Source organism: Somniosus microcephalus, chromosome 12 (assembly GCF_052327205.1).
Source record: "Somniosus microcephalus isolate GS21.2 chromosome 12, FLI_Smic_1.0, whole genome shotgun sequence".
Lineage (NCBI taxonomy): Eukaryota > Metazoa > Chordata > Chondrichthyes > Squaliformes > Somniosidae > Somniosus > Somniosus microcephalus.
Genome location: NC_140998.1, coordinates 46685022 through 46697654, shown reverse-complemented (window position 1 = coordinate 46697654; position 12633 = coordinate 46685022). Strand labels below are relative to the sequence as shown.

The following is a 12633-nucleotide window of genomic DNA, read 5'->3' as shown; positions in this document are numbered from 1 at the left end:
GCAACAGCCTGACATAATCATACTCACAGAATCATACCTTTCAGCCAATGCCCCAAACTCCTCCATCACCATCCCTGGGTATGTCCTATCCCACTGGCATTGACTCCGGACCCTCAACATTGACTCCGGACCCCATGAAGTCTCATGGCTTCAGGTCAAGCATGGGCAAGGAAACCTCCTGCTGATTACCACCTACCGCCCTCCCTCAGCTGATGAATCAGTACTCCTCCATATTGAACACCACTGGAAGCAGCACTGAGAGTAGCAAGGGCACACATGTACTCTGGGAGGAGGACTTCAATGTCCATCACCAAAAGTGGCTCGGTAGCACTACTACTGACCGAGCTGGCCGAGTCATGAAGGACATAACTGCCTGTCTGGGCCTGCGACAGGTGGTGAGAGAACCAACACGAGGGAAAAACCTACTTGACCACCTCCTCACCAATCTAACTGTCGCAGATGCATCTGTCCATGACAGCATTGGTAACTGACCGCCGCACAGTCATTGTGGAGACGAAGTCCCGTCTTCACATTAAGGACAACCTCCATCATGTTGTGTGGCACTACCACCGTGCTAAATGGGATAGATTCAGAACAGATCTAGCAGCTCAAAACTGGGCATCCATGAGGCGCTGTGGGCCATCAGCAGCAGCAGAATTGTATTCCACCACAATCTGTAACCTCTTGGCCCGGCATATCCCTCACTCTACCATTACCACCAAGCCAGGGGACCAACCCTGGTTCAATAAGGAATGTAGAAGAGCATGCCGGGAGCAGCACCAGGCGTACCTAAAAATGAGGTGCTAACCTGGTGAAGCTGCAACACAGGACTACATGCATGCTAGGGCTAATCGATCCCACAATCAACAGATCAGATCAAAGCTCTGCAGTCCTTCCACATCCAGTTGTGAATGGTGGTGGACCAGTAAACAACTAATGGGAGGAGGAGGCTCCATGAATATTCCAATCCTCAATGATGGTGGAGCCCAGCACGTGAGTGCAAAAGACAAGGCTGAAGTGTTTGCAACCATCTTCAGCCAAAAGTGCCAAGTGGATGATCCATATCAGCCTACTCCCGAGGTCCCCACCATCACAGAAGCCAGTCTTCAGCCAATTTGATTCACTCCACGTGATATCAAGAAACGGCTGAGCGCACTGAATACAGCAAAGCCTATAGGCCCCAACAACATCCCGGCTATTGTGCTGAAGACTTGTGCTCCAGAACTAGCCGCGCCTCTAGCCAAGCTGTTCCAGTACAGCTACAACACTGGCATCTATCTGACAATGTGGAAAACTGCCCTGATATGTCCTGTCCACAAAAAACAGGACAAATCCAACCTGGCCAATTACCGCCCCATCAGTCTACTCGCAATCATCAGCAAAGCATTGTACGGTGTCATCGACACTTACTCACCAATAACCTGCTCACTGATGCCCAGTTTGGGTTCTGCCAAGACCACTTGGCTCCCGACCTCATTACAGCCTTGGTCCAAACATGGATAAAGGAGCTGAATTCCAGAGGTGAGGTGAGAGTGACTGCCCTTGACATCAAGGCAGCATTTGACCGAGTGTGGCATCAAGTAGCCCTAGTAAAACTGAAGTCAATGAGAATCAGGGGGCAAAGGCTCCACTGGCTGGAGTCATACCTAGCACATCTTCAGCTGCTTCATCAATGACCTTCCCTCCAACAGAAGGTCAGAAATGGGGATGTTCGCTGATAACTGCACAGTGTTCAGCGCCATTCACAACTCCTCAGATAATGAAACAGTTCATGCCCACGTGCAACAAGACCTGGACGACGTTCAGGCTTGGGCTGATAAGTGGCAGGTAACATTCGCGTTACAGAAGTGCCAGGCAATGACTATCTCCAACAAACGCGAATCTAACCACCTCCCTTGACAATCGACAGCATTACCATCGCCGAGTCCCCCACCATCAGCATCCTGGGGGTCACCATTGACCAGAACCTTAACTGGACCAGCCACATAAATACTGTGGCAACAAGAGCAGGTCAGAGGCTAGGTATTCTGCAGTGAGTGTCTCACCTCCTGACTCCCAAAAGCCTTTCCACCATCTACAAGGCACAAGTAAGGAGTGTGATGGAATATTCTCCACTTGCCTGGATGAGTGCAGCTGCAACAACACTCGAAGCTCGACATCATCCAGGACAAAGCAACCCGTTTGATTGGCACACCATCCACCACCTTAAACATTCACTCCCTCCACCACTGGCGTACTGTGGCTGCAGTGTGTACCATCTACAAGATGCACTGCAGCAACTCGCCAAGGCTTCTTCGGCAGCACCTCCCAAGCCCGCGACCTTTTCCACCTAGAAGGACAAGGGCAGCAGTTGCATGGGAACACCACCACCTCCAAGGTCCCCCCCAAGTCACACACCATCCTGACTTCGAAGCATATCGCCGATCCTTCATAGTTGCTGGGTCAAAATCCTGGAACTCCCTACCTAACAGCACTGTGGGAGTACCTTCACCACATGGACTGCAGCGGTTCAAGAAGGTGGCTCACCGCCACCTTCTCAAGGGCAACTAGGGATGGGCAATAAATGCTGACCTTGCCAGCGACGTCCACATCCCATAAACGAATAAAAAAAAAACATGGTTGTGGTTTTCAGAGGCTAGTCATCACAGCCCCAGGACATCACTGCAGGAGTTCAGGAGTTTCTCGGAAGCATCCTCAGCCCAGCCACCTTCAGCTTTTTCATCAATGATATTCTCTCCATCATACGGTCAGAAGTGGGACTGTTCACTGATGATTCCACAGCTCCATTCACAACTCCTTCAATAATGAAGCAGCCATGACAGCCCACTGCAGAATCTGGATAACATCCAGGGTTGGGCTGACATGTAGCAGATAATATTTGCACCACACACGTGCCATCCATGAGGACCATCTCGAACAAGAGAAAGTCCAGTTATCTCCACTTGACCTTTAATGGCATCACCATCATTGAGTCACCCACCATCAACATGTTGAGGGGTCACCATTGAACAGAAACTGAACTGGACCAACTACATAAACACTGTTACAAAGGCAAAATACTGCAAATTCTGGGCATCTGAAAAATAAAGAGAAAATGCTGGAAATGCTCAGCAGGTCAGGCAGCATCTGTGGCGAAAGAAAGAGTTAACGTTTCAGGCGGGTGACCTTTCGTCAGAACCTACTTGACCTTTAAGTTCAGACGAAAGGTCACCGACCTGAAACATTAACTCTGTTTCTTTCACCACAGATGCTGCCTGACCTGCTGAGTATTTCCAGCATTTTCTCTTTTATCTATATATATAAAGCGGCTCTTCTGTCTGTCCGGATGTCTGTCTGTCCGCCTGTTCTCTATACGTTTGAAAGTTAGCGTACCGACGCGCGCGTCGCCTCAAAAGAAAGCTTGTGATTCCGGACCGGTCATAGGCGTATTTACGTTTCGGCTGGACAAAAATCCCGCCCGCGGTATCCGAAAAACGTTCAGCGTTCCGCTCATTAGCATCTCATTAGCGACCGTGTGACGTCGAGGTCGACCAATCGGAGGGGCGCGTGCCATCCTACAGTTGAGTGTCGAGTGACTCGACGATTGACCAATCCTACGCTTCGGTGACCTGACCGGTCGACCAATCGGTGCGTGTGTGGGCGGGCCTTATCCTTCTGAACCGAGGTGAGTGGCCGCCATCTTGATTTTTCACAATTTTTTCCCCCACACTTTCTGTGTGTTAGGGAACTAAGGTAAATATTTTAATGATGTGTTAGGGAATTAAATAACAATTTAATAGGGGGGGGGGGGGGAGAGCCTCGGGAAATCGCGGGGGGGGGGGGAGAGCCTCGGGAAATCGCGGGGGGGGGAGAGCCTCGGGAAATCGCGGGGGGGGGTGGGGAGAGCCTCGGGAAATCGCGGGGGATGGAGAGCCTCGGGAAATCGCGGGGGGGGGGAGAGCCTCGGGAAATCGCGGGGGGGTGGGTGGGAGAGCCTCGGGAAATCGCGGGGGTGGGGGGGAGAGCCTCGGGAAATCGCGGGGGTGGGGGGGAGAGCCTCGGGAAATCGCGGGGGTGGGGGGGAGAGCCTCGGGAAATCGCGGGGGGGGGGGAGAGCCTCGGGAAATCGCGGGGCGGGGGGGGGGCGAGCCTCGGGAAATCGCGGTGGGCTCGCGCCGCCCGCACTGACAGCGCATGCGCCGCCCGCCCACAGCGGCCGTCCATCAGCCGCGCGATACGCGGGGGACCTCAGCTCCGGACCTCAGGCGCTAGGCAGGGGGAGGGGCCGGAGAGAGGGACAGAGGGGAGTGGGCGAGGGGAGGGAGTGGGGGGGGGGAAGTGGGGTGGGGGAGGGGAGGGCAGGTGTGGGGGAGGGAGGGAGACAGGGGAGGAGGGGAGGGGAGGGAGAGAGGGGAGGGGAGGGAGGGATAGGACAGGGAGAGGACATGACAGGGAGAGGGGGGACACACAGGGGCAGGGAGACCAAGCGCCCCAAAATTGCCCTCGCAACGCGGGGCTCCCCAGCTAGTATTATATAAACACTGTGGCTACAAGAGCAGGGTAGAGACTGGGTACTGTGCGACGAGTGGCGCACCTCCTCACCCCTCTGCCATTTACAAGGTTGAAGTCAGGAGTGTAATGGAAAACTCACCACTTGCCTGGATGGCTACAGCTGCAAAAACATTCAAGAAGCTCAACACCATCCAAGACGGAGCTGTTTGCTTGATCAAGACCACTGTCGCTGAACTCAATATCCACCCCCTCCATCTCCGATGGACTGTGACTATAGTGTGTACTATCTGCAGGGTGCAATATAGCAACTCACCAAAGTTACTTCAATAGCATCTCCCAGTCCATAAGAACTAGCAGCAAAAAGGACAACAGCAGCGATTTTATGGCAACACCATCATCTCCAAGCTCCTGTCCAAAGCCACATAGCATCCTGACTTGGAGATATAAAGCACTGTCCGTTCATTGTTGCTGAGTAAATATCCCGGAATTCCCTGCCTAACACCATTGTGGGAGGACTATCACAACAAGGCCTTCAATGGTGTAAGGAGAACCAACCATCTTCTCAGGACTGCAAGAAATGGGCAATATGCGCACACCTTACCAACATCACCCCTATCCTGGAATCAAACTTTAACAAAATTACTGGATAGCCCTTTTACCAAAGAAGGAAAAGAGTACAATTTGATCTATTATATTGTCAAATATAATTAATGTATCGTGACTGCAAATATAATTTCCCGAGACTCTGACACAAATGTTTGATAATATAGTTTAAGGTAATGTACTTTTACTGCACGAGAAGAATAAAAACTGAAGGGGGATCACTGGATTTACTTGGCATCTGTTCTAGTGCAAAAGACAAAAACAGCAGTTTGAGTTTGCAAAAAGGCATGTTAAATATTAAATAACGTATTGAAATAATGCCATGGAAAACTAAGAAGATTTGAAAATCAAATTATACATACAGCCTGTGTGATTAATTTTTAGTTTTTATTTACTTTCGTGTAGGGTCTCTGCCTTTGTCTCGACTTTCAGTTTGACACGGTGGTGAAGGATAGACCAACAATTCTCAACAAATTATTTCTGCTTCATTTCTTAAAACAAGACATTCCAGCTTTAAGCTGGGAGTTTTTCGTCAATAGGTTTGATACCTTGTCTCTGGAGGCTCAACTACATTTGGATTGCAATAAGGAATTTCCCTTTCCTACAAGTAAGTGCAGTCGTTTTCTCCTCTGATTTTCTAACCCTACGAGGCCTCTTGCTGCAGTATAGGGTTGCCATCTTTTGCCAACTCCAAAACCAGACGAGGCAGGGCAGGACTTGGTTCTGATGGGATTTTTCTGCTGTTTGTACACAAATTAATTGAAACTTCAGTAACTAATGCCTTTACATTACAGAAGAAGAAAGCAGAAAGGTGAGCAGCCTGACGTAAGAAAACTACTAGGCACTTGGTCCGAGTATTAAACAAGGCTTTAATCAACTGTTTTTCAACATGGAGATCTAGTTGTGTCCTTCACTAGTTCCTGTTAAAGAATGTCCTGCACAAGCCGGGCCCATGCCCGAGTATTTATACTCTCACTGGACAGCGCCACCAGCAGGCCGCCCAGTATTACTTCATAAGTCATTTCCACATGAATGACAGATTCATGTCACAGCCGTTTTACCAACATCACTAAAACAGATGATCTGGTCATTATCACATTGCTGTTTGTGGGAGCTTGCTGTGTGCAAATTGGCTGCTGTGTTTCCCACATTACACCAGTGGCTACACTTCAAAAAGTCCTTCATTGGCTGTAAAGCACTTTGGGATATCCTAAAGTTGTGAAAGACGCTATATAAATGCAAGTTCTTTCCTTTTTAAAAGCCAGCTTTTTGATATCAGGTGTACATTTTAGAAGTTTCTGGGTAAGCCCCAAAAAAAAATGGACTGTCTGGTCCAAAACCAGAAAGGTCACAACTCCGCCTGTGTAACTTTGCACTATCATATTGTGTGGCCAGCCAGAAGAAAACATATTTACAGAAGAGTGAGAAAGACATGAGGGGGGGGGGGTGCAATGTTCCCTCTAAGTTGCGCGCGTGTGTGGCCGCGCAACAATCGGGAAGGCACTGTACCGTGCAGGCCGCTCACAAGCTGTTCCCTGTACGATGGCCGTGCAGCAATCTGGAAGGTACCGTGCAGGCCGCTCACAAGCCATTCCCTGTACGATGGCCATGCAGCAATCGGGAAGGTACTGTACCGTGCAAGGCCGCTCACAAGCTGTTCCCTGTACGATGGCCATGCAGCAATCGGGAAGGTACTGTACCGTGCAAGGCTGCTCACAAGCTGTTCCCTGTACGATGGCCGCGCAGCAACTTTAAAGGTACCGCGCACAAAAAATAGTTAGAGGGGACATTACATGGGGGTAGATTTTCGTAGTTACCACCTGGGCATTAAGCATCACCCAGGTGGAGTGCAAATCAGAATATCTGACGGAGGATTGATGGCAGAAATTAATGAGGAAATTAAAAAGGACAATTAAATGCAGCGAGGTTTACATTCTTCTGGAACCTTTATTAGGCCTATATATGGTTATAATCACACTTTTATTTATATAGCACTTTATTTTGCCAAAGCAATCCATACAATTATTTACTTTTGGAGTCCTTTTAAGTCTTGGGCAAATGCGACAACCATACTCTTCCAGGAATATCCCACAAACAACAGTAAGATGAATGGCTAATCTGCTATTGTTTTGTGGTTGAGGGAGATGTTGGCCAGGAAACAAGGGCCTAGAAATTCAGTATCGCCACGTTTGGGGTGTTATAGTCGAGCAGGCGTGAAATTTAGCGCCCGGTGCAAATTATCGCCACCTTCAGCTAAATTGACCTGCTTCGCCCCAAGAGGTGCTTGGAGCGCTAAAGCAAGCGCTGCACGAGTGTCCTAAGGCGCTAAGCCGGAGAAGCGAGGCGCTACCACCAAGGGCGGGCGCAGCGCAGGTGCGACCAGTTAGCGATTGCAGGCAGACACGCTGGTGCCGGTCAGCTCTTAAAGGGGGAGGGTCGATTTGGATTGCTGCCACAACCTGCACATTGGAGCCTTGATTCTTGGCCTGGACAGACCTGCTGCCACATTCTAACGCCTAGGACCATGGAGAGGGCCAGGGAGCGAGCGCAGCGGTTCAGTGAGGGGGCCCTGAAGGTTCTGGTTGGCGCAGTGGAGCGCAGACGATCTATCCTGTTTCCGGACAGTGGCAGGAGGCCGCTGCCCACCGACTACCGCAAAGCTTGGAGGGAGGTGGCACACAGAGTGACCTCCAGCAGCATGGTACCTAGGACCCCTGTGCAATGCAGGAAGAAGTTCAACGACCTCACTCGGGTTATCAGGGTGAGTACTCTTTTCAGTATCCTCTTCATCCCTGCACGTGCACATCACTTTATGGCCAAAGGGTCCTGAAAGCCCCAGTGCCCCGCCCTCATCCAACACCTATGGGCCTTTCATGAAACTCACATGCACATTCACCACTTTACACACTGTCAGGGCTATTCGACCATGGGAGGCAGTGCAGCCAAGATCAGGGCTTCACACTGTACTCAGAGCCCGTCCTTTCTCTTGCAGGGCAAGCTGGCCCACAATAGGAGGCAGCAGCAACGGACCGGGGGAGGCCGGCCTGACCTTAAAGACCTCAGCAATCTGGAGCAGCGAGTGGAGCGGATTATGGTAGGCCGGATGATTGGCCCCGTCGCCACTGGAGATATCGACCCCGTTCTGGACAGCAATGGTAAGGTCATCACCTTTTTGACCTCTCTCCTTCCACTTGTGCCTCACACCAGCATCCTTTGCCACTTTTGAACCAAACAGTGCATTGCAACACTCATGCCTCCCTCGCTGCCGCCCTGTCCTCACGCTAAAGCAACTCTTGTACAGGAAACTTTGGTTTATCCGGAGGTTTTATGTCCGGAAACCTCGATCTACCGGCAGAAATCAGGAGCCGTTTCGTTAGGTTTTTTTTCTTGTGGCTTTGCTTTCAACAGTCGGGCTCTGGAAAGTCTCTCTGAAGCTGTTGCTAAGCTACAGAGACGCTTCCAAGGTACGGGCCGACTGTTTACAAGCTGTTGCTAAGCAAGTGTTTGTTGTCAGATACGGAGATGAAAACCTCCGTATGCTTCAACATTAACTTTGTATGTCCGGCAGTTTTGATAGATCAGCAACAGCCCGGTCCCGTCGGTGCCGGATATAACAAAGTTTCCTGTACCTCCCTGCTTTCAGATGCTGATTCGCCAGGTGAATACATATCAAAGTTTGCAGATGATACAAAGATGGGACGGAAAGTAGTGAGTGAGGAGGACATAAAAAACCTGCAAAGGGACATAGACAGGCTAAGTAAGTGGGCAGAGATTTGGCAGATGGAATACAATACTGGAAAGTGTGAGGTTATGCACTTTGGCAGGAAAAATCATAGAGCAAGTTATTATCTTAATGGCAAGAAACTGGAAAGTACTGTAGTACAAAGGGATCTGGGGGTCCTGGTGCACGAAACTCAAAAAGTTAGTATGCAGGTGCAGCAAGTGATCAAGAAAGCCAATGGAATGTTGGCTTTTATTGCTAGGGGGATAGAATATAAAAACAGGGAGGTATTGCTGCAGTTGTACAAGGTATTGGTGAGGCCGCACCTGGAATACTGCATATAGTTTTGGTGTCCATACTTAAGAAAAGACATACTTGCTCTCGAGTCAGTACAAAGAAGGTTCACTCGGTTAATCCCGGGGATGAGGGGGTGGTCATATGAGGAGAGGTTGAGTAGGTTGGGACTCTACTCATTGGAGTTCAGAAGAATGAGAGGCGATCTTATTGAAACATATAAGATTGTGAAGGGGCTTGATCGGGTGGATGCGGTGAGGATGTTCCCAATCATGGGTGAAACTAGAACTAGGGGGCATAATCTTAAAATAAGGGGCTGCTCATTCAAAACTGAGATGAGGAGAAACTTCTTCACTCAGAGGGTGGTAGGTTTGTGGAATTTGCTGCCCCAGAAAGCTGTGGAAGCTACATCATTAAATAAATTTAAAACAGAAATAGATAGTTTCCTAGAAGTAAAGGGAATTAAGGGTTACGGGGAGCGGGCAGGAAATTGGACATGAGTCTAGGTTCGGAATGGTCATGGCCCTGTGGGTAGTGGAGTGGGCCCAGGGGCCGTGTAGCCTTGTTCTGCTCCTGCTGTGTTCTAATTCTGTTAGATTTCAGGAGATGGTTTTATTCCTGTTCCTGGCTGGGGTGGAGATCGCCTTTACAGAAGGTAAGTACTGTAGAAAATATAGGGACAGAGTGATCTCCTGGAAGAATTTCGATCGCCTAGATGGGTCGGAGAGGAATTTCCCAGATTTTTTTCTCCCAAATTGGCCATTGGGTCTTTATCTGGTTTTTCGCCTCTCCCGGGAGATCACATGGGTTCGGGTGGATGCAGAGTGATAGAAGATTTGAGGTTAGGATCAGATCAGCCATGATCTTATTGAATGGTGGAGCAGGCTCGAGGGGCCGATTGGCCTACTCCTGCTCCTATTTCTTATGTTCTTATGTGAGGAGGTGGGCCCTCAAGCTGCCACTGTGAGTGATTCTGAAGGCGAGGAGGAAGAGGAAGCCGGACCAGCAGTGCCACCCTCAGCCGAGGCAGCCATGGCCATAGCGGGGACACGTCATCCCTGGAGGGGAGCAGGGGGGGAAGGGTCTGAGGAGGGTGAAGCTCCGGGGCCCAGCGGGCTGCAGCAACGCGGGGCGGGTAGGGAAGCTCGGCGGCCTTCTCCCCGGAGGGAGAGTCTGGCCTCCAGTCCTGCTACAGTGAGCGCAGAAGAGGTGCGGCTCCTCGCTGAAATGGGCGCCTAGGCAGAGCAGAGGCACACTGAGCTCATGGCTGCAGTGGCAAGGATGCCCGACTCCATAGAGTCACTGGCAAGGAGTGTCCAGGACTTCGGGGCAGCACAGGCAAGGAGTCTGCAGGAATTCGGGGCAGCACAAGCGGCTTCCACGCAAGTGCTTAGTGGTGCAATGCAGTCCGTGGCTGGTCTGATGCAGACACAGATTGAGGCCACACGAGCACTGACTGCTGCTACCCTCGCTGCATCGGCCACGAATCGCCGGGGCCCTCGCCGCGCTGCATAAGGCCAGCAGTCTGTGCTTCAGCAGATTGCTCCGCATGCTGCAGTGCTGCCCCGTGGGAGTGCCAGTGTGTCATCCGACCAGGGAGTACCTGTCTTCTGTCAGGATGGCAGCATTCCTGCTGCCAACACTGTCACTCCTCCACTGCAGCTGCCACCACGCATAGGACAGACTGCTGCCGCCCATGCAGAGTTGGAGCAGTCAGCAGCCGGGCCCTCCAGGCCCAGAGCTGGTCCAGGCCGTCCCCCAAGGGCATCTGCCGACTCAGTTTATGACACTCAGCAGCCTTCCCCCAGCCTTGCTGCAGCCACTGGGGTCCCATTGCGGAGGAGCTGCAGGGTGGGAATGGGCCAGTCTCGCAAGCGAAGCAGATCACCCTCGAAGGCCAAAAAGTAGGAGGTGTGGCAAAATGCTGGTAATTTTTTTTAGTGAAGGCCGAGGATCGTGGTCATTTTTTGTTAACTCTTTTGTTCATTGTCTCCAGGTTGTGAGAGCCAGTTATGTGTCTGACTTTTTTTGGGGGTCTCTCTGTATTACTTTGTCATGCAGGAAGGGTACACAGTTTGTTAAATAAATAATTGTCTTTATTCAGATTGTGCTGTTTGCTCTTTGAACTATTTGTTGCATTGACCGGCTCAGGGTTTGCGGAACCGTTCCATTCATGTTCTTTCAATGGCACAAGCCATTCCCTCAGAGGGGGCCTAGAACCGACTTGCAATAAGCCGCTGACGGATGGCCCTTGCACTTTGTGCCTCCCTCCCATCTTGGTGCTCCTCCTCCTCCTCCTCCTCTGCTGGTGCTCCAATGTCTGGTGGCAGTGGCTGAGTCCTGAGGATTGCCAGGTTATGCAGCATGCAGCACACTACAACGAAATGGGAGACTCGCTCAGGCGAGTACTGAAGGGCTCCCCCGGAATGGTCCAGACAGCGGAACCGTTGCTTGAGCACGCCGATTGTGTGCTCAATGATGTTCCTGGTCACTTGATGGCTGTCATTGTATCGTTCTTCAGCAGGGGTGCTGGGCGCACGGAGCGGGGTCATCAGCCAGGTGCACAGAGGATAGCCCTTGTCCCCGAGAAGCCAGCCTCCTGGGTGAGCCAGGGCTTCGAAAAGGTCTGCCACAGAAGTCTGGCGCAGGATGACGGTGTCGTGGCTGCTGCCTGGAAAGCGGGCATTGACAGCTAGTATCAGCTGTCTGTGGTCATACACCAACTGCACGTTCAACGAGTGGAACCCCTTCCGGTTGCGATAATCCTCGGCATTCTCTTGAGGCACCCGCAAAGCCACATGCGTGCAGTCAATGGCGCCCTGGACCATGGGGAAGCCCGCTATTGTTGCAAATCCCATTGCGCGCTCTTGCTGCTTGTCCAGGGTCATGGGGAAGGAAATGTACTGACGTCTCCTTTTGAAGAGGGCATTCGTGACTTGGCGGATGCAGCAATGCACCGCGAACTGGGAGACATTGGCAATGTCCCCAGTAGCGGATTGGAAGGAGCCGGTGGCATAGAAGTTGAGAGCCACTGTCACCTTCACTGCCACCGACAGAGACGTCCTGCTCCTCAGCTGAGGCTGCAGATCTGGCTGAAGCAGGTGGCAGAGCTCAGTGACCACCTCCCTGCTGAATCGAAGCCTCCAAATACACTGCTCCTCAGACATGTTGAGGTAGGAGAACTGCTGGCGGAATACCCTGGGAGGGTAAGGTTTCCTGTGCAGACGTCTGTTGGCCCTCCTCCGTCTGGCCATGATTGGCACTCTCTCTCGGCGCCTCTGAGCCCTCTCAATGCAATGGAGAAACCCAACGTTTCCACCCATTGCAGCCCCCATAATATGTGGCCACTCAAGGCTATGGCACTGAAAAATCAATCCAACTGCAAAGTTCTGACTGAAGCCAGAAGTACCTGTGTGAGCGCTGAGTCAATGCAGAAAGCTCTCTCCCTTTGTCTCTCTGCAAATCTCTCTCTCTCTCTCTCTCTCTCACAGGAGTGGTGCAAAAATGGCTACCACTAAGAAGCC

The 12633-nt window shown here is 51.3% G+C and overlaps 1 protein-coding gene across 3 annotated transcripts in view; it reads left to right on the top strand.

Moving 5' to 3' along the window:
* unc79 (unc-79 homolog, NALCN channel complex subunit) overlaps positions 1-12633 on the top strand; it is a 237315-nt gene that overhangs the window by 112878 nt on the left and 111804 nt on the right. For all 3 annotated transcript variants that reach the window (XM_086002784.1, XM_086002785.1, XM_086002783.1), the window contains exon 25: positions 5500-5701. In XM_086002784.1, coding sequence (XP_085858910.1) covers positions 5500-5701 — 202 coding nt within the window. The remainder of the gene's footprint in view (positions 1-5499; positions 5702-12633) is intronic.